At 44.0% G+C, this 25,935-nt stretch overlaps 1 protein-coding gene across 2 annotated transcripts in view; it reads right to left on the bottom strand.

The window, feature by feature from the left end:
- Positions 1-25,935, bottom strand: part of Tenm2 (teneurin transmembrane protein 2) — a 670,345-nt gene that overhangs the window by 106,639 nt on the left and 537,771 nt on the right. For both annotated transcript variants that reach the window (XM_055604663.1, XM_055604662.1), the window contains one exon: positions 21,080-21,280. In XM_055604663.1, the coding sequence (XP_055460638.1) occupies positions 21,080-21,280 (201 nt within the window). The remainder of the gene's footprint in view (positions 1-21,079; positions 21,281-25,935) is intronic.

Here is a 25,935-nt window from a genome sequence, read left to right on the forward strand (position 1 = left end):
CTATCTATCTATCTATCTATCTATCTATCTATCTATCTATCTATCTACCTATCCATCCATCTATCTATCGTTATCCATCCATCCATACTTATATCTATTAATTAATCAATCCATCAAGCCTTCCTTACTAACGAATCCCTCCAAACCCTGAGAACACCCACTATTAAAGGAATTCACAAGGTAAGTTATGTTTTACCTTGTCTTGAGGTACACTTTGCCTTGCAGAGAAGCAGTAAAAATACTCCTGTCTTTCCTTTTCTTTTTTAGCCTCTGTGGTCCCCCTCTGGATGGTTCATAGTCATCAATCCAGAGTCATCTGTCATTCATTCACCCTTCCCATCCCAGTGACGGAGGCAAGCTGAAGTCAGTACTGAGACTATTTGAATTCTATGAGTGAATCTTTTCCCCAACTCAGCGTTTAGCATCATCTAAAGGATTATGAGGGGGGAGGGGGAGGCACTGCTCACTGCAGGATGTTTGTGTACAAGTTTTGCAATAATTTTGAGCAGGAAGCGCACTCGCAAGGGTGCCACAGTATGAGGAGTAAGGAGGCTTTTGTTTTCCAAGAGAGTAGAGAATGTTTTTTTTCAGAATTCTCACAATCTGGTGTATGCTATTGTTAGGTGCTATTCTTCAGTTTTACATAATGAGTACACCCTGAGAAAGCCAAGCTCCCTCTTTGAAATCTTCTCGTTTACTGAGAAACCAAATTCCCTCTTTTCAAATACATTTTCACATGCAAAACAGCAGTCTGTTTCTGCTAAGTCACATTCTAGCTAAATGGATAATTGAACGGGTGAATGGGAGCAGCTACTCAGCTGCTGACCTGCACAGTTGCTGCACGTCTATACTCCCAAATTGCAGTGGAGCAATCCCCAGGAGGCAGAAAGCATGACTGATTTTTCCAATAAAGCTACAAAAATCAATAATCCCTGCAGACGAAATGCTTGCATCACTAACCATATCCGAGTTTTCTTCCTCTACTATCCCCCACCCTAGAACAGGTCTCTGTCTTTGCCTTGGAACCTGCTTCTGATCCCTCACGACCAGGACCAAGCCTGTATTCTATTACAGTTCTGCTGAACGTACCTTTTAGGGAGGCTCTGCAATGCTTCTTGATTTAGAGATGCCTGGGCTTTATGTCGTTGTGGAAAAAAGTTGCTTAGCTTTTCCTGAGCGCCAATAAGTTCTGATATATGGCTGTGCATGCCTGCATGATTAATGGCACATGCAATGCAAGGACTTGGAGCTTTCAGAGGTCACCCCATGTGTACTGAATAATACAGCACAGATCCAAAAATACCGTTGGATGAGAATTCTGGCTGCACATAAATGCAATGACATTGCCTGCTTTAGTTGACATTGCCTGAGACTCGGTTTTTCGCAAGAAAGTCACCTCCCCCAAGCAGGCAATTTCAAGATAAAATGGGAGATCATTTTGGTTCCTTGGCTATTTCTCTGTATAGTGTCATAGGTACCAGGAAAAGGAAGGAGACCGCAAAAATCACGAGGCTGCAATGTTAGTTTCTGACAGGATTTCCAAATTCAGGGTAGCCAGGCCATGGTGTGAAGCAAATTAAATGTCCATGCAAAATATGCTACTGTGTGCCGTGCTGTGGCTGAGAATTTAAATGCACCAAAGTCAAGAGATTCAAAATGATGGTTCCCACAGCAACTATAACTCAGTTCTCTGGTGAGTATAAAATTAACTTTATTGCAAAACATGCTGTTCAATTTACGCCTTAATCTAGTCATGGCAGAGTTACAGTTGCTGTGAGAACGCTAACTCTGAATTGTTTTGAATAATTAATTTAATGAAAAGTTGGTGGAAATGTGAACTCTGATGGAAAAGTCAACTTAAATTTAGGCAAGTTGGCCAATTGTACCAACATGGAGTGACACTGGGTCAGTCATAGAATCTGAAGTTACTTGGTGAACTCTTCAGCATGGGGGACACTGGTTAAGGTAATGGGGCATTGTCCTCAATCCCCAAAGGCACACTTCTGCAAGGGATGACTTTACCAACAAGTGAGGGCGGCTCCCTGGTACCCATGTACCTGATGGAATTTCAGGACTTCAAAAGACAAAACAAAACAAAAACCCGCTGTTGTTGCTGCTCCTACCTGGGAACAAAGCAAGTGATCAAAATATGCAATGATCACAGGTGTTCAGTGGGATTTGGAGCTCAGCTGTTCTTTTCTTGGACCATCCGGTTATTTACATATTGCTTCACTTCTGTGAGCCAGCTTCCTTTCGTATAAACTGAGGGTGCTAATAGTCTCCACCTCGCAACCGTTTATATGGGGCAAGAACTTAGCAGTAGTGGCTCAGTGCTCAGTAACTGTAAGCTGTCAAGATCTAAATGGGGAACTCAGTTGAGTTAGCAGATTAAGAAAATCGTGACAAAACCAACTATTTAGCCCACCCGGTTCTTTCACGCTAGGCTGATTTGGCATAAAGCTAAGCTGGCAAAGGGGACATAAAATCAGAAGGAGGAAGTGGCAAAAAGTGTCACGAGCCAGAGTGCATCTTCCTTGAAGTCACTGAGGCCACTCCCTCTGAAATGCTAGTAACTGTGTTTCTTCTATTGGATTAAAATCTTTTGATTTTTTTATTATTTATTTATATACTGTATGGCACATTGCATACATATTTAACATATCAGAGAGCTGAGTTGTTTCCACCCCTTCCAAGCTATTTTTCCTTATTGGAGGGGACACTACTCCCACTGTGAATGGGTTTGGAATGAAGTTTTAAATCTACCACTTTTTTACCAACTTTAGATCTTAGACAACAAAGTCCTCTGTTCAAGCCTGAAAGGCCCCCAAACTTGGGAGAAATCCCTGGTCCACCCGGTGAGTCCTTTTGGTGGGCCACCTTTGAAGCCAGCTTTGAACTTCTAATGAGTGGGTAATTTTGGCAGCTGAGAAACAATATTTTGAAGCCAACTCCTGGGTTTCTCCTTCGTCTCTCCCCAGCTATTCTGCATACAGTGTGGATTTTCTTTCTCTCTGTCTTAAATGAATCAGATGCCGGGCAAGGGGAAGGGTACGTTTTCGGAGAATTGCCACGTTGGCCGTTGGCCGGCCACCCCTGGGTACCTGCTGGGTTACAGGCTCCAAGGCAAGGGATAATTTATCCCCTCTCCTCCCACCCCAACAACCTACATTGTACTGCCTGGCCCCAGGGTTGGCAAAACCAAAGAACGGACTCTGTCAGAGGTATTGTCAAGGTTTGGATAGAAAGGGACAAAGCCACAGGCTGTGAGGGAAGAGGAATTCAAAGGCAACAACCCAGTAGAGTGTGATTTTAGATTGTGAAGCTATCCTGGCTTGGCTTTAAGTACCTCATTTATGTACCAGTCTCACACTGCTTGCTGGGCCTCTGCCTCCTTCCCCCGAAAGTCTTAGCTTGTGGCTTTCTGCCTTGCTGTGATCAGTGTCAGTAATATTTTAATGTCTCCTAAAAGATTTGATTTTATAACACTGTAATCATTTGATTTTTACTGCTCAGAAAATATCTGAAAGCTGTCTTACTTAGCATAGCCTAATCTCACTGGTGATGGAAGGGCAGTGTGAATGCAGAGTTAAGGGTACCCTCAGAGCACAAAGCTCATTTAGAGGAGACAGAAAGAGATCACCTGGCCTTGGCAGGTGCTTGGCTCTTGTGGAATTTCTCCCCCTACTTTGCCTGCAACCCTAGAGGCTCATGGGAGGAACCTCATCAGCCGAACTCCCTAATGTGTGGGGCTCCCCGAGTGCCACTTGTTGGCTTCCGGAGTCAAGTTCACTTGAAGGCTGATGGACTTGAAGCAGCATTCTCTTTCTAATTGTCTGAAAACTGGCTTTAGCAGATTTGGTTGTACTGAGGAAAGTGTGGTTTCTCTGACCTTATAATTTCCTAAAATGTATGCACCCTCAGGCCATGGCAGAGGGGTCCCCATTACAATGTCTGATTGCCTCATGGATGGATGCAAAAGTGTCAATTATGGTAGACACATTGGAACTTCGAGAGGCCTGATGAAGGAGGCTATGGAGAACCCTGGCTCACTATTTAGAGCCCCGGTAGCTTTCATTCTGAACAACTAACTGGAATGTGCAAGGAGATGCTCCCAAGGTAGCAAAAACACCTGGGTCTGTAAAGACATGGATTTTTTCCCCCATACCCATACCTTTTACATTTTAAAATTGATTTTGATTTACTGAGGAAAGCTAACACTTGATGCTTGATTCTAGAAGCCTAATCAGGTTTCAGTTCCATCCCTAATATTACTCCCTGTAGATCTTGAATGTTTTCAACCCCTCTGTCTGTGAAGAAGTGTCCTGATTGGAGAGGTCAGATGGGAAGCAGGAGATATGTCAGCCTTTGTAGTTCCTGTGAGTCTAGTACCTCCCCAACACATGCATTCCAAATGGCCAGGTGTTCCCCTGGTTCTACACCTGCCTCTGAAGGATGCTGATGGCATGCCTGCATGCAGAGGATGTAAATGGTTATAATAGAGTATCATGCTGGGAGTGCTTCCCAGGAATCAGTGGCCTGATCTGAGACAAGTTAGAAGGAAGAGCAAGCAATCTAGAAAATGTAGAATACTTGTGCTGTGCTGTTCCGGGAAAATTATCAACAGGTTTACACTGCTGAACTGGAGTCTTCTCCCTGGGTCATGCCTGCAAAGCCCAAGGAATTCCCCTCAGTAGAGTAGACAGAGCACATAGGCCCAGGAAGCAGAAGGGAGAGGGTGGGACAGGGGACTGTGTAGCAAGGCCTTGATCACAGCCATGGAAGGGAAACAGTGACTGTGAAAGAGCTCCAGACCTCATGGGACAGTCTGACTCTCCTGGCTGCTCTATCCAAGGCAACTCAGGAAGGATTCTGGTCCTGGCCTCCACTGTACCTCTTGGGCCCTTATGCCTAATTGGCATCTCTGTTAATCCACTGCAGCTGGAGAAGGCATGAGACTTCACATGTGTCATTCTACCAGCCTAATAAAGAGAAAGAGACGCAGGGGACCCAAGAAGCACAGATTAGAAGCCTCCTTTAGGAGGATACAGGTGTCTAGAACCCTGTAGCACCCCATGTGAAAGTTCTAGGTCTTGAACACTCAAAGAAGTAGCATTTGAAGGGCATGGCTTTAGACCAATGACAAGTGCAGAAACGTGCTGCAATGGTGCGGATGTACCATGCTGGGTCTGCTGGGCGGTCAGGTGGGCACACACACATGCATGCACACACAGACATGGACACACTCATACGCACGACAGGGATCAGGCACTGGCTTGTCTTGTCTGTGTTCATCATTGGAATTTGGAGCTGGCTGTCTACTGGACTACATGGGAGGAAGCTAAGAAGCCAAAGAAAGTGGCAGAGGAGGTGGCCATGAGAAGCCCTGCCCATGGTTCTTGAGTGCTATCTTTGCCAATGGTGTAGGACCACAGATTGGAATGAGTGAGTCAACCTAGCTAGTCTTTCGTAAAACACTACTTGTGGCTACTCACTGTGTGTGGGTGGGGCGGGGGAGGGGCTGCTGCTTGCTGCAAGGTGCACTGAGGCAACACAAAGTCTTTTGAGCTCCTTGGAGAAAATTCACCATGTAAGTACAAATCACCACCATTATACCATGGGCATGAGACATGCATCAGCTTAAACCAATCACCGGTGACGGCTGGAATATCAAACAAAAGCAGCCAAGGCTGTCCCAGTCTCAATCCAGGTCAATGATGTTTTTAAATTTTCCATTACCCCTGCCTTAGAGGCAAATGTCAGGGCCGTACAGGAGCACTCTTGGTCCCCCACTCTTATCTGGATGGCTTGAACAGCACTGATGTTTCTTTGTCTGTTTTTTTGTTTTGTTTTTTTTTTTTGGCCAACTTTGGAAAACTGGGAGAATAGAAACAACAGTCTTGCCTTTTGGCATTTGTTGAAAAACTCGCCATTTTGGGAAAACGACGCTTGCATTTCTACCTGGCAACACACAGCTGGAGCTGGCTTGTGCCTGCCCCCTACAGCTGGGGCATTCACTAGTTCTGCCTTTGTGCTTACACCCCATTTAATGGGCTCACTTACTTTGCTACGGCTTCCTGTTCAAGGGGAGATATCTGAGGTTCTTTTTTTCTACTGGTTATGCCTTCCCTTCCCTTCTCCAAGTCAACAAAGATCCTGAATTCGTAGTGCTTCGTTATCCAAATCTAGGCCAGCTCCTCTTACAGAGGAAAGATTTACCCAACCACCCCTTACCAAGAGAGAAATGAGAAGAGCCTTTTTTCTCTCCCTCTCCCCTCCCTTGTCAGTAATTCCACCCTAAAAGCTCAAAGTTTTCTTATTTCGAGCTGTCCAGGCAGTAATCCAACTAAATTAGATCATAAGCATTTCAAGGTTTTCATACTAAATAAAAATATAGATATAGCTAGGAGAAGATGAGATTTAATTAATGAGTGTTATTTAACAGAACAAGTTGTGCCATATATGGAGGATTAAGAGATAAAAAAGGATAGGAGGGAAAATCAAATTTTAATGAGTTACCATCTTTGCTTGCTTTAGCTGAGCTTCCCTCATTGAGGAAATATTAACACTTACTAGGGAATCGTCTGCATACATATATACCGCTGATACCTGACTTTCTATTATGCAGTAACACTGCTACAGAAGAACTCAAGCCTTGTCTTCAAAATTCGAGGCTTCCGTCTCTTTGTTGGTTGATATCTTAGGAAAGCCGTAAGCAAAGTTCAGTATTGAAGAATACATAAAAAAAAAAAATTATTGTCAGAAATGCCAGGAAAGGGATCTTGGGTTAGAATACAGCTAAGTCTTGTGTTGGGAAAAGGACAGGAGACATCTGGAGTACTACGGCCTGTTGCTTGCTTCTTTACAAGCCATTCTTCATGTTTGCTACCCTGGGGATATTCACAGAGCGAGGTCTCTCGTATCTCGGGTAGTATGGTCTCAAATACATTAGGCACTCAATAAATGCTGAATGTATTTATCATGCTCAGCTTGAACTAGACATGGGAACTATGGACATCAGACTTGGCATGCATGGTACATGGATGGCTTCTCGTCAATGCTTATGATCATGTTCTTGCAAACGATAGTGGGATTCTTGGTGTTTCCTTGTCTCTTTCCATTTATTTACCATTGTTATGTGCGTTCACTTCCCTCAAAGGACTTCAAGCCATGCGACCCACAGAGCTCCTCCTGGGACAGGGAAACAGGAAAAAGCTGCAGACATCCGTGTTTAACACCTCAGGTTTAGCTCTGAGGATCTTTTCATGGAATGCTGGGCCTCTGCTAGCCATTTGCCATCTTTGCTGGTCTTTGGTGTGCACTTCTTGAAGACATATTTGGGAGGCGACATAAAGGTATGAAGGTGTGCTATCAATAATTTTTAATCTGTTGTTTGCGGAATACCAAGTGCCATGTTATGCATTTATCCACAGATTAGTCTCCCTCACAGCGGGGTGGAGCCGTTACTAGCCCTACACCTCTCCAACTCAGTGTGTATGCACACTCCTTACACCTCCCCAATTATTTGAACTCACAAATAATGACAATAGTAAAGTGTTGTTCAAGAGTGTTAACAGCAGAGAGGAAGATGTCACATCCTACAAACGGAATGTGTGAGATAGTGACAGTTTGCAGTGGTTTCTCGCATGTGCTATGCATTGCAAATGGTTTAATTCTGGGTCAACTGTTTTTTTCTGGGCTAGGTTTCTCTATGCTATGAATGTGTTTCCTTTATCAGACCCCCATAGAGCAGGTCAGCGACTGAATGGACACAGATCTATTTTGGCCCTATTACGTGGAAATCAAAAGTTAATTCAGTTCCTATTCAAAGGAGAGCAGGAAGTTGATAGCAACATGCTTAAGGGGTGCAAGTTGGCCTGCCTGCCTTCTCTGGTTTAATAGGAAAAAAATGAGTTTCTCGTATCCCTTCCAATATCTTCCCTTGCTTCCTCCTGGTTCTGGCAAACTCTAATAATCAGTGCTGGCCTCCCTGGGCTGCTATACACTCAGAGCAGACAACCAGACCCACGGCCCAGTGACTGGGACCCTCTCCACAATGCAGAAGCCCCCTATTGACTTTCATGCTACTGGGGAGAGTGTGCTTTGGAGACACTGGTGGTTTGATAACTTTTTGGAATAAAATCAGGCACAAACATTTTTCCTGTGCTTTCAAGGTGATTATCTTATAATCTTTCAGGCTCCCCCCCCCCCCCCCCCCCCCCCCCCCCCCCCCCCCCCGCACCCGCGTTATTTCTAGACACCTGCTCAGGGCTGTCTGGCAATCCCTTTTGAAGTTAAAACATAATTTCAAAAATAAAGAAATGCAATTCACACTTATCAGAGCCCATCACTTGCATACAGCTTTAGACAGATGACCTCCCGGGCCAAGCTTTAACCAACTTCATCACCAATGTGACTAGGTATTGCTACTGCTAAGCTAGGGAGTCTTAGCTCTTCAGATTCTCGAAGACAGTACTTTTATGGAATGTGTGTGTGTGTGTGTGTGTGTGTGTGTTTAATGTATTAGTTAGCCTGTCCTTCCTTAGAATGGCATTTAGGGAATGCATAGTGCTAGGCCAGATGCATGCATGGTAGGATCGGTAGCATGAAAGACATGTCCAGAAACTGCTCAGAACTTGGGGTCTAGTAGGTGTGTATAGAATGAAAAAGAGACCCCAGGGACACGTTCATAGGCAGTTTTCCTTGCTGAGAATAGACACAACCATTCACTGAACTGAAGGGACGTTGCAATGGGGAGAGGTTCTTGGCTGAGTCTAAACTGGCATTCAGAGACTGGCTGTGTTTAAAGAATTTGTGAGCTTCTTTCGCTGTCCTTTTTGGTCCCGGGACACGTCTGAAGATGCCTGGAGTTGGAATATAACTAGGACTCCATGGTGTTTGTTCTACACCTAGCCCGGTATGAAACCTGAGACACAGGAGAGAGGTAATTTGCACTTGGTATTTGTTGTCCCAGGAAATCAGCCACGTCTAAGGCAGAAACGAAGGACTATTCTCTCAAAGGAACTTAGGGGCCAGCTGCTAAGGTTGAAGAGCGTTTACTGTGTAGGGGCAATAAAAGTTCACAGTGGGCTCTAAGGGTGTGGCTGGGATTGAAGGTACCTGGCCTCCTGGAGCCTGGGAGGCAGTGCTGTATGATTTCATGGAAGAGGATATTGCAGGCAACTGGTTACTATGGAGGGGCCACACTTGAACAATCTGAAAAGGTTAGCTACGTGCATATGTGACTCCCCTGGAACATCAGAAACCCCTGGCAGCATCAGTAGGAAGCAAACTTTGCAGATGGGATGACTTGTGAACTTGGATGGGTGATGTAACTGATGTAGATAGTTCCTACTGTATGAAGTACGTTTATGGGATTTGGACACCTTGGGTCTATTGGTCTTATGATGAATTTAAGAAGGACCAAGGGTTCCATCTCCCCACCCTTACAGTTTGAAAAGTTTTCCCGTCACCACCAGCCTTGTTTTGACCATTATTCCAGCTCACTTGGCAAAGTATGTCAATCTCTGCTAAACCGACCATTGCACTTTATTGGCCCAGGGAGTCAACTGCATCTTTAGTGAGCTGAACACAGAAAGAAGGCAAGGCCCTATGGACCAGGGTGGAGGCTGTCTGGAGAATTCTTCCATTACTGCTGGGGGTGGGGTCTGGTCTTCCTCTTCAGGGTTTTAATAATCAGAGAAACGTTGCCTGGTAGCTTTTAATTCCGCTGCGTATGCCTCGTCCTATCAGCAAGGACCAAACAGGCCTCTCTCCCTGATTACAATGAAAAGTGCGTATGTGTGTGCGCACGCGTATGTGTGTATGTGTGTGTTTTTAAACAAACACTTTACTTAAACTATGCATTTTTTTTAATTAGAAGAAAGATTAACTAAATGAATTTTCTCTTGTAATTTAATCCATTCTAATTATCTTGAGACTGTTTATGATGAAATACTTAAAATTTTGCCCAGCTGCAAAATTCACGAATGAAAACCCTCCAGGCTTGCCTGTGGTATGGGTGACTCCTGCAGCTCTGTTCACAACGGTCCACCGAAGCACGTGATAGAAAAGATGGAGGCAAATATATCACAGTCTTGACTGGTATGTGTTCAAGATGGTGGCACTCTATTTCCCAAAGGCAACAAAGATGATCTTTAAAATAATATTCATTTTTATTAATTATATGTATGGGGGGGCATATGTGCATGTGAGTGTTTGTACCCTTGGAAACTACATGTATCAGATCTCTCTGGACCTGGAGTTACAGGAGGATATGAACCATATGACAGGAATGCTGGGAAACAGATTTGGGTGTTCTGGAAGTACATGCTCTAAAATGCTGAGAGCCATTGTCTGGCCCCATTACAATATTTTCAAATGTCCCGATGACACCCATTATTTGGTAAGTGAATATATGTGTGAAGGCAACTGCTTTAAACACAGCTTATGAAATAGAATGCTATGAAGAAAGAGGGTTGCTTGAGACTGAATACTATCAGACGAGCAACTTGGGAGGAAGTGTAAAATCTGTTTCTGACATGAACATCTGGGATTTCCTTCTGATAACTCAGGAGATGAGCCAAGGAACTACAGAGATTCCCCAGATGTTACACATGGGTCATGCTCCAAGGAGTCAGGAGACTGCAGCGAGTTAGGGAGGAGGGTAATTGTGACGCTTATCAGGTTGAGTGGGGACAGAGAATCAATGAGTTCTGTGCTCTCTAGAGGGCATACTTGTTATTTGGTAGAGTGCAAACTGGGTCTCCTGGATTACTCCTGATGTGCAAAGCCAGAGCAAGTAAAATTGTGCTACAAGTTGTGAGGGATAAGGGGGGAATGCACAAAAGAGAGACTGAGGTATGTCCTAAGCAATGCTGACTCGTGGCTTCTTCCACGAAGAAGAAAGTTTCCTTCCTTAAAATTTTTTTTTTCTCCCACAATGCTGGGAATCAAGTCTTGGGTTTCAGGCATATTAGGCAAGTATCCTGCCGTTGAGCGAGCCCCAGCTGATTAGACTTCTAAATGCAGACCATGCCACCTTGCCATACTCAATGGCACCTCTGTGGTCTCCAGTTAGAGAGACACTGGTCTCAAAGAACAGAAAATTCTTTTGTTCAGGAGTAACAATTTCTAAATTATGCCTCAAACAAGTTTCTTCTTTTCAAAGATACTTATTATAAGAGTTAATCCCAGAACTGAAATAAATTCACAGGCCACTTGATTCTCTGGGAACACCTGTCTCAGAGTTCTGAGAACTTTTGTCCCGAAGTAGCAAACCCCAATTTTACAACCTGGTTCTATTAACATAAATACTTGATTCCATGTAGACTTGGACTATTTGATAAGATGCATAAGTTCAATTCCAGCCGAGAGATGAAATCCCTGGTTTGCTATGAGAATGAGGTGCAGAGAAAACCCTTGTTTGGAGAATGGATGGAGGTGGTGCTGGCTATGATATGCCACTAAGTGCTTGATGGATTAGGAGGCATATTTGTGGGAGAGTGGATAAAGATGGGAGGATCAGAATCCTTCCTTGCCCTTCAATTTCTGTTGCATAGGTGCTAGGTAATAGTGGCAGTCATAGCAACGTTAGCTCATGTGCACAGGGCCCTAGCATCAGGCTGAGCACAGCGCCAGGCATGATTTTCATCCAGCCGAAGGAAGGCTGTATTATTTAGCAATCCCCATCATGCAGACAGTGAAACAGAAGCACATAAAAGTTAGAAGAGCTGCCAGGATTTGAGTTTAGGCAGACCTACACAAAAGCTGTGTCCTTCAGCACTTCCTTGGTAAGCTTGCATTTCTCCCAATCCAGGGGAAGTGGAGGGAGACAGATAGACTTTCCCTTTGCTATTTTCTATTAAAATATACATATAAATTGATGAAGTGGGGATAACTTCTCAGTGTAAGCAAGGAGATATTCCACCACCCACAAAGATCCTCTTTATACCCAGGTAAACTATGGAACCAGGTAAACTGGGTATAAAGAGGAACCAAGGGGAGCAGATGAACAAAGGGCTGTTAAGAAAAAGCGCCTTTTCTAATCTCCATGATTCAATTGCATGTCATCAGCAGGGCAACCCTCATGGTGTCTGATCCTTTAATGTAAGGTCTTTAGTGTATGTTATGGGAATATGCACTGAAAAGCAGAGAAAAGGCCTTGATAGCATTTGAGAGGCCCATTTACACAAGCCTGGAAATGGACAGGTCCTTAGAGATCATCTCATTCAAGTGTGTTCTGAAGTCAGTCAATCACACAGTGCATTTGCGATATTTGCAATATCTGCACTGTTATTTACTTAATATTTTTCTTTAAATTTACTCAGGCCTAATATTGCTACCTGCTATCAGCACAACCCTAAGCAATAACACCCATGTAATCAGGGGTTTGATGTGGTAGTTCTATTTTCCTGAGACTTACTCTTAAGAGTTTCATATAACTGTCCAACAAAGTACATTTGCATCCCATGGACAGCATCTTCTGTTTTGATACAGTGCCCTAGGAAGCACCTACATCGTCTAATACCAACATTTCCTGCATTTAAAAACCGACTTTAGGGACTATTGGTGACATATTCTAGGGTGCGTGGACTATGTTTGTTGAAGTCAAGCCTAGACTACAGATGTCCCCCTCCACTGGCCAATGCATCATCCCTGATGCCAGAAGGAATGAGACACTGAGTGATGACAAAGTCATCTATCATAAGTATCCTGAGAAATTAAATTCACTGGGGCTGGCTATCTTTCTCTTCCTTTCAAAGCCTTGAGATGTTAGCACAGAGGTAACGTCATTAGTGTACATGTTGATAGATCCATGAATGGCGGACTCGATTCTCTGTCAACACTCAACTGCTGAGTACCCAGCACATTGCAGGGCAGTTTCTTCTACCTTTTCAATAGATCTGATATGTGTTTGCTCTCGGGTGTGCAGTCTTCCTGCTGGTGGCTCTCCCGCATGGTCTTATGCCTTAAGAATGGTGAACCATATTCAGTTCTTTATTTGTGTGAAGTCTTATACCTTTCATCAGTGACATAGTGAGCTTCTGTTTAACAAGAGACCATATATATGATGATGGTTCCATAGATTATAATAGAGTTACACCTTTCTTCTCACTCAATGACATCACAGATGTTCATGAATCATGTGTTTGTGGTGACACTGTGGTAAGCAAACACCCTGTTCTGTCAATGGAAGAGAAGTATAACTTATACGATTTTGAATAGTACATAATCCTTGGTAACAAATGCCATCATTACTGGCTTACATATCTACTCTCTACATTTTTGTTATTGTGGAGCATGTTCCCATTTATTAAAACTGTTCACTATAAACAAGATTTTGTCAGCAGCAATATCTATGGTTTTCCATAGCTCTCAATTCTATTAGGAGGTCACATTGAATGAATGACCTAGATCAGCTAAGTTTCTACAAGAGCTCTGTCATGTAATGACAAGGCCATCTAACCATTCAGCTCTTGGATCATGTCCCCATTATTAAGAGATACACACTGTTTTTGATGGACCTGTCTCTGCCACTACAGGCTATGGGCTGACATACTGACCACTTCCTCTGAAACTTTCAGGAGGTGGTAACAGAGGATTCTGAGCTCCCCAGAATCCTTCCCCTCCTGTCTTCTTGACAAGAGGTCTTGTCATGGACAGATAGTACTAGATTGCATAGGAAGCCCTTTCAGAAATGTTTTTTTTTGCTGGAGATCTAGAATATCAGGTCATCACATCAGGACAAAGTTTATGTCCATTGTGTCTATTTTCCAACTGGTGCTCAAAGCCCTTCTTTAACAGCTGGGACAAGGAAGCAAATGCTGTCAGTGATGAGAATTTCATCATGTATAAAGCAGTTATTTCTTGTTATTTTATTTTTCCACAGTGACTTAAAAATATGTCCCTTCCTTTTCTGACCCATCCTTCTTATTCTGGGTTTGCATAGAAAACCTCTGATATACTTCAAGATCCAGAGTCAAAGAGAATGTGTGGGCATGGGACATTCCTAATGTGCAGTAGATGGCTCATATTTGACCATTTTGTGGGGGAGAAATTACTGTTTTGAAAGTTCCCCTATAACAGTAAAAGGTTTAAAAGTTCAGGTTTTTACGGGAAGAAGGGGGAGGAGTAGGAGGAAGATGACAACAACAACTATTCTGAAAATAGTTCCATCAGAACACCTGGAGGATTTCATTATTTAACCACTCAGAGCATGGGTTGCTTTCATGGACGTGGTGGTGAGGATGGCTCCACAGAGACTGGAGTCATCTCAACTTGAGCTCACTATAGTCACAAAAGCACGAATGTTAAAGGACAGTAGCTATTTAAAAGGGGAGGGTAATGGCTACATCAGTTCCCCTCACTTGGATGCAAGGTGGAATGAGATGCGGCCGCCTTTTGTGTGAGGCTGGCTAATTTTAACAGTTGCTTTCCTCTACTTGTGTTCCCTGTATTGTTCTGAGGCTTTCTCCCTCCCGGACTGTGACCCTGTCTCCTTCTGATGACAATCACTTAATCAGCACATCTCATTGTCGCCTGGATGGTTTTACCTTGGGTAAAGATTCATTATCCTTATTAACATCTCAAGAAACCTTTTCTCTCCCCAACCAATTAAAGAGGAAAAATAGAAGGGCCCAGTGCAATAGATGGAAAGAAAACTCTTCTGACATGTGGCACCTGCTAGGTCACTCAGCCCCATGTGGCCCTAAGAATCAAGTTGTCACGATTCTGAACCATGATCAGAGGTCAGGACCACAGAGGTAAAACACACAAGTTGGAATAACTACTGCACACGCTCCTCACTCCCCAGATCCTGAGTAGCTCACTGGGTTTGGAAAGCATCAGTGTTGGTAGACTGAGTCCCTAGATTGTCACTTTGTTCCTTGGCAAGGATGGAGATCACAACAGTGCACCATCCACAGAAAACTGCCCTTATTTCCCTGGTAATCGGAAGGATGGTGTCTTCTTGAATTTTCTCGACTATTCTGCCAGTCAAACACACTAACACCCAAGTCACCTTTTTATTAGATAAGAAATGCATCTGTGGGTTTACTACAGTTCAAGTGATTTGACCTAATAAAATTTCGCTAGTTCCACCAAGCTGCGGTGAGATAGCCATTGGATGGCCCTCCTATGTTAAATCCTTCATATTAATAAGGGGTGGTGGAAGGTGACAGGCAGGTGGCAGTTTATAGGAACAGAAATCCATTTTAATATCACATTTAAGGAATAAACCTCTTCTAACCACACAATATGCCTCCTGATTTATTCATAGGAAATAAACTGCACCTTACCCAAATAATGCTAATATATTCCAAAGATATACACGAAGTGTGGTGATTTAGATTCAAAGTCTATTCTTATCTATGCAGTTCTATAGATTTTAGTCAGACCTTATATTTAACTTGTTAGGAGTGAACATAAGATCATTGTTGGGCAGATAATTTAGCTTTTACAGTTAACAGGACACATTACACCTTCTATTCAAGTCTGTAGCAATAAAAATAATTTGGTCACAAATTTTGGAAATGCATTTGACCAAATATGGAGAGACCCTTAAGCTTCTACTTGAATGACTTTTGGAAATCTGAACTTTCAGCATTTCTTCCTTTTCTTCCCTCCCTATCTTATTGCCGCCCCAGTACAATAAATGCAACCTGTAAGGGCTGGTGTAAATTGTTCAGTTGACTATTTGCAAGGCCTCCCCTGAAACCATCTCTCTGTGACCTTTTGAAAACAGGCTGCAGACAACCAAGTGCCCATCGCCAGCCACCCATCGTCCTGCCTTACCCCACTGTTTACTGACCAGTGCCATTTCCTTCTTATTTCTTTTCTATCTTCAAAACATAGCATTTGAGGCTTTTGGGTGTAAAGGACCTAAGTTCTTCTCTTTCCTCTGACTGTCAGTCTCCCCGAGGAGGAGAGCTGATTCTGGGCTTGTAAATTGTGGCATTTACGTTAAATGAAATGACAGGGGTGTCTGTTCAAGCTAAAAGACTAAAACTCCATGAAGCAGCTCCAGGGGCCAGTAGCTGGAAGGCTTGAGAAACAATTATGGCATGGATGTTCCTCTCCCCAGCTTTCCAGTAGTGACTCTCACCAACTAAGGGACATTTGCTGTTTTTTTAAGAAAACACAGAGAAGAAAACAAGGAAGAGACAGCACAGTTCCTATTAACAAAGCTGAGGAGCCCTAATTTCTCCCAAGAAAAAGAGTGTTGGCAGTTGCAGTCTTAACTTCCATAGAAGAGCCTTTCTAACTCTGAACCAGGGGGCTTTCCGGCACCAGCTCCATTCTTCATATGGCATCTAAATTGGCTCCTTATCGACATCCCTCAAGAGCTCATGGATGTCAGATCCCAGAGATGTGAAACTTAAGCTGAATGTTTCAAGAAGCAGAGGCACCCTTTGCCAGGTCATTGTACCTGCTTGACTGAAGTGCAGTTGGGGCCTGCTTGACTGAAGTGCCTGGGCTCTCCCGCTGGCCACAACCTCACTGTCCTCTACTGAGATCAAAGCCATCATTGGTCCATTTCTTGTTCAAAGGCCCCAGAGACATCTCCGCTCATGTTTCTGGTCTTCCCTCACACCTACTCTGTCCATCCTCTCTCTTTTTCTTTGGCCCTAAGATCTGTCAAGCCACAGTTGGTGTCTCTTCCTCATGGGTACACCCATCTGCCTTTCTTTTTATCTCTCTCTTCATCACGACTTAGACAATTTTCTCATCTAGAGTTCAGTCACATTCTTTTTTTCTTCAAAAGGCCATGTAACAATTGGCTTCATGGGGCTTTTATCCTCTATTGTGATTACCTAATGCTGAGGTGTAGCTAGCACCTGACAAGATGCCAAGGAACTGGCATGGTTGTCCTCTGCCGATGCTGTATGTATGGACACTGAAATTTAAATTTCATAGAATTGTCAAATGTCAGAAACCCCCCCATTTTTTTTTTTTGGATTTCTATCAAGGCTTTAAAACTGTCAGAAACAGTTCTTTGCTAGCAAACAGTAGAATAACCTGGCAGCAGGCCAGGTTTATCCTTTTGGCCAACACTTGCCCTAGGTCTACCTGTACTTCCCTCTTGTGAACTACTTATAGACCAAAAAAAAGGGTTGTAGCAGGAGTCAGAGCCAATAGGCTTCTGTCTGGAGACACTATGCCTGCCCTTTACTTCTCAGAGAGGAAAAGGGAGAGCTGTAGTTGAAGTATATGAGTTGAGAGATGGTGAGATTATTTATGGGATTATCTACCTTAGGGGTGTTGATTGGCAAGAGCTTCTGGAGGGGCCCAATAGGGACAACAGAGATTTGGGGTTGGGGAGTTTTTTTTTTTTTTAAACCACACCAAGCATGCAGAAGTACATCAAAAATCCTGGAAGAGTGGAAGCCACTGTAAGGACTGTCTTGGTCTTGGGCTGTGCACATCCCTCCCCTGAAATTCTGGCGAATTATCCCTCAGCCTCTGCAGGGAGCTGAGATGAGAGCAGCTGCAGGGGTTGCAGGACCTGGAGCACCATTGAGAGATTGCAATAACAATTCACTGCCAACAGACTGTCCCAGCAGGGTCCCCGTGAGATAGTCATGGCCCTGATTGACATGCTGCCCCTCAGATGGCCAATTAGATAGAACGGAGGGAGATGGAATGCAGAGTCAGTTCTCCTCACCTCTGCTTAACTGCCCAAATGAACAGCATGGGAAACTGAGTCTGACCTCATCAGTCAGCCCTGTGCATGATCCCCTCCCTCCCTCCCTCCCTCCCTCTCTCTCTCTCTCTCTCTCTCTCATGGCCAAGCTATAGTTTGGATTTCGGGGCTAGGACAGAGGACAGGAATACAAACTTATGGCTAGATTCAAAGGTAACTTGAAGTGGGAAGGCAGTTGCTTGGCTGGAAACTCCCTTGAAGGGTCTGTGCAAGCTCGTAAGTTATGAAGCCTGGTTGGAAGAGTCCTACGACAGACTTATGTAAGCAACAAGAGCAAAAACTGGAGGAAAAAATAAAAATGGCTGGGTGGATTGCCTTGTAATCCTAACTATCTGAGAAAAAAAGCATTGGCTTCCAGTCCTCCATCAAAGAGACAGTTTACACATTTAGAGCCTCCTCAGCTTTGTCTGGGCAAAAACAATGGTAAAATAAACACAAAATGACAACCCCCCCCAAAACCCCAAACAACCACTCTCTCCCCAGCAAAAACCTCTAAAACTCTGAATGGAGAAACTTCAAAACCATTATATACTATTTTGGGGCATATGTTTTGTTTTGGGGTCATGCTATATAGTCCAAATTGATCTCAAACTGAAGATTCTCCTATTCCAGGCTCTTAAATGATGGGGTGATAAGAGTACACCTCTATGCTGGTCCTTAAAACGATCACTTCTTAACAGAGAAGAGATCTAAGAAGAATTTGGGGGGTGGTTGAGACAGGATCTCTCTGTGTAGCCCTGGCTGTGCTGGAACTCGCTCTGTAGAGCAGGCTGGCCTTAGGAATCCCGGGTGCTGGGATTAAAGGAGCGCCCTTCTAATGCCTGGCTTACAGATATTCTAGATCAAGAAATTTATATCCGAGCGGGAGCTGAGTGAAGAATGAAGTGGGTCCAGAGGTGGAACCATGTATATCAGGAATGCTGGGGAGGCTCAGGCATCAACCACCGGGCCGAGTGTGCAAGAGGGTGCTTGGATATATGGCAGCTGTGCCTGGCTATCCAGAGGACCTGGATGGCTTGTGAACACCAAACCTACTTCACAACAGGGTTACATTGTTACCGGCACTGGGGATCCAGGGATCTGGCCAGAGAGAGGGAAAGAGAGAAAGAGAGGAGATAAGGGCGCAGTGATAGCGGGTGATTAGCAGCTGTAGCCTCTGACAGATTCCCATGCGTGTGCATTGCTACCTCCCCAAAATGAGCGCTTTGGATAGGGCTTATTATCTGATTGGGTTTCTTTCCACCCCAAAATGCGAATCCTGCAAAGAAGGGAAAGGCTTTTCCAATGCTGGAACCTCGCCTTCCCCTTTCCCTGACCCCACGGAGATTTGGAGGGGCAGTGGGATGTTGGAGGGCACGTGTCCCTGAGGGAACAGCCAGTTGCAATGCGCGACCGTCACTATCGATCTACGATTTATGAAAATAAAGCAATATGTGCCTGTTTCGGTGCCTGCCGTTTGCCTACCAATGGTGCAGTGTTCACCATTCCAGCCCTCTCGGCATTCACATTTGCCATCTTTACAGGTCCCGTGCTCAATGCAGCGGGGGTGGCACACGCGCTGGTCACAAGCCGCGCCTGTCCAGCCCTCTTCACAGCGGCAGGCTCCCCCGATGCAGACGCCGTGAGTGCCACAGTCTACTGAGCACACTTCTGGAAGAAAAACAATGATTACAGCTCAACACCACAGAGGGGTGAAAGTCCTTCATGGAAGCCAGACCACACACACGGCTCCAGACTGGCCCCAAGGCCCAGCAGCCATTGCGTCTTTGCAGGCTGGTCTCTCCGCTGGTTGGGTGGTAATTTTGCTACATTATTATTATTTTTTTTTTCCCCTAGAACAGTGATCCTCAACCTGTGGCTCCCAGGCCAGCAGCAACACCATCACCAGGGAACTTGTTATCAATGTAAAGAGATGCAAATTCTTGTGCCCAGGTTGGATTGGTTAGATGTATCGTCGGGGAGATGGGCTCACCAATTCATTTTAACAAGTCTGCTGGGTGATTTGGGTATTCACTGGAGTGTGACAACAGCTCTTGTGGATGCTGAGACCATCTGAGAGGAGGTCAGGCCGTGGCTCCCGTTTGGCAAAGCTGACTGGGAGGTACACCTCCTGCAAAAGAACTAGCTGGTGGATCCTGACTCCCTGTTCAGCTGGGGTTCTTCCTCATCGAGAGCCTGAACTGACCAAGCCACTGAAGCCTGCCGGGGTCCCTGCTGTTCCATCCTCACAGTGCCTGCAGACCCGTATGTTCCCCAGATCAGCACTCTACGGCAAAGATGAGCGCTCTAAATTGTGCTGCACTTGCACAGCCTCTTTCTCAAAGGAGCTCAAAGTCTTATGTGGGGGGAGATGGAGAGGAGACAGACAGACAGATATATTCACTCTGGCGTTCCAAACCTATCACGCGAGGACAAGCACGTGCCAGACATTCATCCTTACAACAGCCCACTGAGGGAGGCATGGCTCGTCATGCCAGGGGAGGGGAAACCACACTGGGATGGACAAGTGACTTGCTCAAAGTCACACCATGTCTGCAGGACGGTTGGGACTTGGGGCCAGGGCTCTGCGCCCCTCCCACCCTCCTCTGCAGAACTTTGCCAGGACCACCAGCAGATGAAGCCAGGGGTGAGTGAGCTGACTCCTTTCCTTTTCTTTTTGCAATGAAAGGTTCATTACTTTCCCCATTGTAGGCAAAGCTTCACATCTCTTCCCTTTCTGATTGCCATGGCAATCTGACAGCTGTCTCAGCACCCCAAGGAAGGGGGCGACATGATGATGGCTTGCTTGGATAGGCACTCGTCAGCGAGCAGAACCTTTCTTGGGAAGGTTGGGACCGGCTTGAACTGTTGAACTGTTCCAATTTTTTTTTTTTTTGAGGTCACTTGGGAAGTAAGACACATACTCTTAATTTTAGGAAAATAAAGTATACAGCGTAACTTCATTATTTTCCTGTCACTGGAGAACTGCAGAGCTTTATAACATGTTCATACGACACCCCGAGGGAGCCTCTTTTCTGTTTTATAGGACATTCTATTCTGTTTGTCTGGGACTGAATTGTTCTGTTTTGTTTTCTGCTACCTTTAGGGAGTGTACATAAGAAAACCTATAACACAAGTAGAAGTGTCCCCCCTGGGCCCGTCATCCATTTGTGGTGATGGAACCAAAGAGGGACAGGAACCAACACAATCATTTGATTTTTCTTTTCATTCCCAAAGACCACAAAATCCAGGAGATAAGAATGAGAAAGCCACCATAGGTCTGATCAAAGTCCCTCTTATCCCAAGCTTGAGCATAAAGGCGAGATCTCCATCCACCCAGAATGGGATGAAACACAAGGTTCAAGTCTGGGAAAGTGAGGAGAGGATCTCTTGGCTTACCAACTGAGCAGTCGGGACCCATCCAATTTGGGTCACAGCTGCAGAGGCCGGAGTCAGGGAGGTAAGTGCCGTGCCCACTGCACTGGTCTGGGCACTGGACCCTCGCCAGCTCACAGTTGAGACCTCCCCAGCCAGGGCTGCACAGACACTCTCCGTTCACACAGACGCCATGGCTGGAGCAGGTGGGATCCAAGCAATCCACTACAACAAGAAGGGAAACACTGGTCATTCATGAAGAATGGGCCACCAAGGCGCCGACTCCTACCCACACAAGCAAATGGAAGTGCCTAGGTATTCCTCAAGTGGTCTCTTGGCAGCCGTAAAAAGTGGCTTTTATGTATTAGAATACCAAGTCTCGAAATTTAAAGAGGACACAAGAGAACCAAGGGAATTCCTCAGACACAAGAGTTAGCAAGAGTTCCTCAGTTAGCAAGAGCCGGCTACAGACTCTTCACAGATAGAAAGGTGTGCCGTCCCACTTCCTGTATGCTGCACTTTCCAACCTTCAACCTTGACTGATCCACAGCAGGATCAGGGAAATACATGTGGTGTCTTCTGCATGTATGGCCAAGCCTGATTGCCTTCTCTCTAAAAGAAAGCAGAGAGGCTCATTCTAACCTCACGAGTCCCTGATTTCAGAAAGGGAACGAAAGATTAAAAAGAAAACCCATGAAACTCTTAAATGAGTCACTTTCCTAATTAAGTTTCACTTAGGCTAAGTTTAAAATTAGTTTTTCTCTCTGAGCACACACCTATTGAGGGAGAAGTGAGGGTGCAGAGTGCAAGAGGTGAAAGTTGGGCATGTAACTGATCAGAGAATAGCCTTCCCACCTGGGGTTCAGAGTAGTATGGATGGGCCAGTGTTCTCAGCCATGACAATGGCCCTCCCCAAGACTGCCTACTGGGCAAGTTAATAGTAGATTCCACGCATTATTGTCCCTGTGTGTTTCATGGTCTGATTCCTTGGCTGTCCTCAAGATTCGAGTGGCTACGCATGAGATTGGGACTGAATCAAGTCAAAGCAAGGGCGACCTGCTAGGGGCAGTTAGTGAGGATAGAAGCTTTACTACGGGGATGTCACAGCTTAAAGGTCTATCCAGTTTGCATTCTAAATAGACAGGTCTTTCAGCAGGCAGACTGGTTTCCTCAGAGTCCTAGGGAAGGTTTCTACGGTATGTGTAAAAGTGAGCTTGGTGTAACATGGGTTAGGACGGGGAATGGGACTTTTGCAGAGGGCTCAGTTGTTGCCTTGTGGGCCAGGAAAGTGTGGAACTGTTGTATTCTTATTTAAGAGAGACAGAGGTTTTTTTTTTTTTTTTTGTCCCTTCTGTCATCTCCTGGTGAGACACAGTCAATTGGAGACTTCTTTAAATTCTTCACTTGTAACCTTTTTGAGCCATTCTGCGAATAATTTAATCTTTATGTGTATTTGTGTCACTTTGTGGTTCAAATCCTCAGAGGATGTTTTTGTCATCTCTCCTTGCCTAATGTCAAGATGGAAATTTGTAAGACTTTGGTCCTTAGTCATGAGATGGTCACTTTTTGGAGTCCCTCTAGTTAGGAGCTCGTCCACTACCATTCATGTTTGGTGCCTTCTTTCTTTCTTATTTATGCACAAGAGAATGGCCCTATAAGTTTTAATATTGAGAATATATTGACATGTCTAGATATGACATTATTGAAAAGGTCTATGTCATAAATTCGGTAGTCCTGATAGCATCAGACCTAAGGACTATACGTTTATTAGAAGTCACAATGTTCCACAAAGCTCTCTAAAATAATCCTTCTCTTAAGGCCAAAAAAAATTCAGTATGAAGAAAATTCCATCTGGATATTTTTAGGAAGATCTCATTTATGGAAGACAGTTCCAAATTGTTTGAGCCATGGGGAAAACAGTAACTTTTTCTTTCCCCAGAAAGGTGAAGTTTAGTTATTTATTATTACCTATGGATGCTCATAATAGTACTTAAAACTGTTATGGTCACTTTAGAATGGGATCCATTATGACTGGGGGAACTGAACTCTGGGTGATGCAAACCCTTTGATACCTTCAAATTGGCTCCACACAGTGGGGTGGATCATATCTGTATATAATTTTGAAATGGGGTTTAAACATTTATGAAGGAGTTATGTGATATTTACAGTGTGTAGCACCCCCCTTCCTACTCTTTCAATACAGGGTTTTGCTATGATTAAAGGCAAGCCTAGAACTCATTATGTACCCCAGGCTAGCCTTAAACTCAGGATCTTTCTTTTTTAGCTTCCCAGGTGCTGGTATTTCAGGTATGTACCACCATGTCTAGCTGATGCTATTTTTTGCTTTTGGAAATAATATGCTTTTAGTGTTGGCAATAGATGAACTTATTCATCCAGAACCAATCATGTTCATATTCTTCTCCTATCCCCATTTAAAGCAAAGTCAAAATACTCACAAAATACTGTGTATTATTTCCTAAAAATGCTCTCAGACTATAATTAACGATTTTAAGTATTTGGTGAGTTATCAACAGACAAAAGATTTACAAAATGTATCATAATATTTTCTTGAATGGATAAAATAATAAAACATAAGAGATAATAACAGATGTATGCACACACACAGAGACACAGCAAGGGAGAGAAAGACAGAGAGAGGGAAAAGAAGAGGCACAGAGAGAGAGAGAGAGAGAGAAAGAGAGGGAAAGGAGATTTTTCTGCCAGATATATTAGCTCCTTTCTCTGTCCTGAATTATGGTAAGAAGAAAGGAGGGAAATCACAGAGATTTATTACTCCAGTACTAGAATGTCATCAAAAAGGCCATTTATAGTATCTAAATATATGAGCCAACATTTTCTCTGGTCAGTAGTATCAGTAAATATGCCCTCTGTGCTCTGTAATTACAGTGGCTGATGGAATAACCAAATTCAAATTTTAAGGGGAATGGTTTTACTATGAATTTTAAATTTGGTTCCAATTCCATCAGATGGTCTTCTGGCCATGTTTTTAGAGTCTTTATCTGGCAGGAGAGGCTCTGTGCTTTTACGAAGCTTTATAAATAGAAACAGTTAAAAGAAGGACATTGGCCTTGCTCAGTTAAGTATCCTGTCCCTTGAAACACTAGCTCCTGGAAGCTGAAAACACTAGAACTCATTTGGTCTGGGGTCCTCTGTATATTTGACAAAAGGGGTTGTGAGTGACATTTCTATCCCCAAGGATAGAAAAGGAGGTCAAAAGAGTTTTACAAACAATATGTAGCGCGAACCCCCAAAGAATCATGAATTACATTTATGAAGTTAAATGTCATTGAAAAATGAGTCAACCATGAAACTGACACGAAAACATGGCCAACTTAAACTAACCTGTCAGCTCCCCTCTCGTCTCCTTCCTGCTTCCCCAGACATCATTGTGATGTATCTCAGGAAGACGTCTTTTCATTTTCTCATACAAATTTGTTAATAGTACAACAATGTTTATGCAGCAAAAAAGGAGGATGGCAGCTATTGCTTTCATTGCTATGGCCATTTCGGGTAAAGCATTTGGATGTTATGACTGTGATGTGAAGAAAAAGTGCCGATTTAGATGTTCTGATTCTTTTCCCTCTTTTGAAAACTGTATGCATCACCTCTGTTCATTTTTAGGGGGTAGCAGAGAGCAATAGGAGAGATTACATCCTTCTACAACACTCCATGAAGCTTACTTGTTTCATTGTATGGTTGATTGGTTCTGAACATTTACACAAGACTACCTGGGAGTGTAAGGAAGTTGAGGAACTACTTGACATTCCACTCATACAACGTCTTTCCTGGAGAGAAAAAAAAATGCCCAAAGACTGGCAACACCTTGTCCCTGTACTTTGCCACTGCCCAGCAGGGTATGTAGAAGGCTGTTTTAACCTTTCCTGTCATATTCCTGACCTCTCCCACGTTGTCAGCAAATGCAGCTTTTCCTGTAATCTATTTGTCTTCAGGAACTTTAATCTTTCCAGCAGGGTTATTAAATCATCGTTTCCTTCACCCTAACACTCAATTTGCTTATATGATAAAAACAAACAAACTAACAACAACAACAACAACAACAACAACAACAAAAACCTCACACATACACAGGGAAGCTTCTTTTCATAATAGAGAAAAAAAAAAGTATAGCAAATAGAGGAAGGGGAGGTCCCGGGGGTCAGACTTTCTGGGTGACATTAAGGATATTATTACTGATATATTGAAAAGTTGTGCAAGAAAAATGTCACAGGAACTGATTCTTTTGAGGCCACAGTTATAAAAATCCCCACAATGAAATGGGGGGTTTTTACAAGGGAAGCTGCCAGGGTATAGCTGAGGATAAGGAAGGCACTGCCATGACTCTGTGGTGAGGGGGTGATGGGGGCTGCGATGATTGGTTAGGGTGGCAGCAAGTCCTAGGCCCTCACTGCACAGCTTTGTTCCTCTGATTTGCTGTAGGCGGGGTCTCAAAATGACCCACATATCTATAGTCTTTCAAGCCTGCCTGCTCTCTGAGGATAGGAGGTTTTGTTGAAATATTTACAGAGCTGTGCATGGGCCTCAGATTACCAAGAAGAGAGAAACCAAATCATAAAAGCAGCAAGAAGCCAGCTTTGAGGGCGAGGACCAGGCTTAGGAATTCTAGTTTCTTTTCTCTAGACAGTTCCAGAAATTCTCAACTAGAGGACTTTAAATGAAGCAGGAGAAAAGAGGGAATTAGGTCTGGGACAGGTGGCCTGGCAAGATGGCATAGCAGGTTGCTTAACACCAAGGCTGATGACCCAAGTTTAACCCCCAGGACCTACGTGGACAAAGCAGAGAAGCGCTGCTCTGACACACACACACACACACACACACACACACACACACACACACACACA

The sequence above is a fragment of the Psammomys obesus genome, unplaced genomic scaffold (assembly GCF_907164565.1).
Source record: "Psammomys obesus unplaced genomic scaffold, mPsaObe1.curated_primary_1811, whole genome shotgun sequence".
NCBI lineage: Eukaryota > Metazoa > Chordata > Mammalia > Rodentia > Muridae > Psammomys > Psammomys obesus.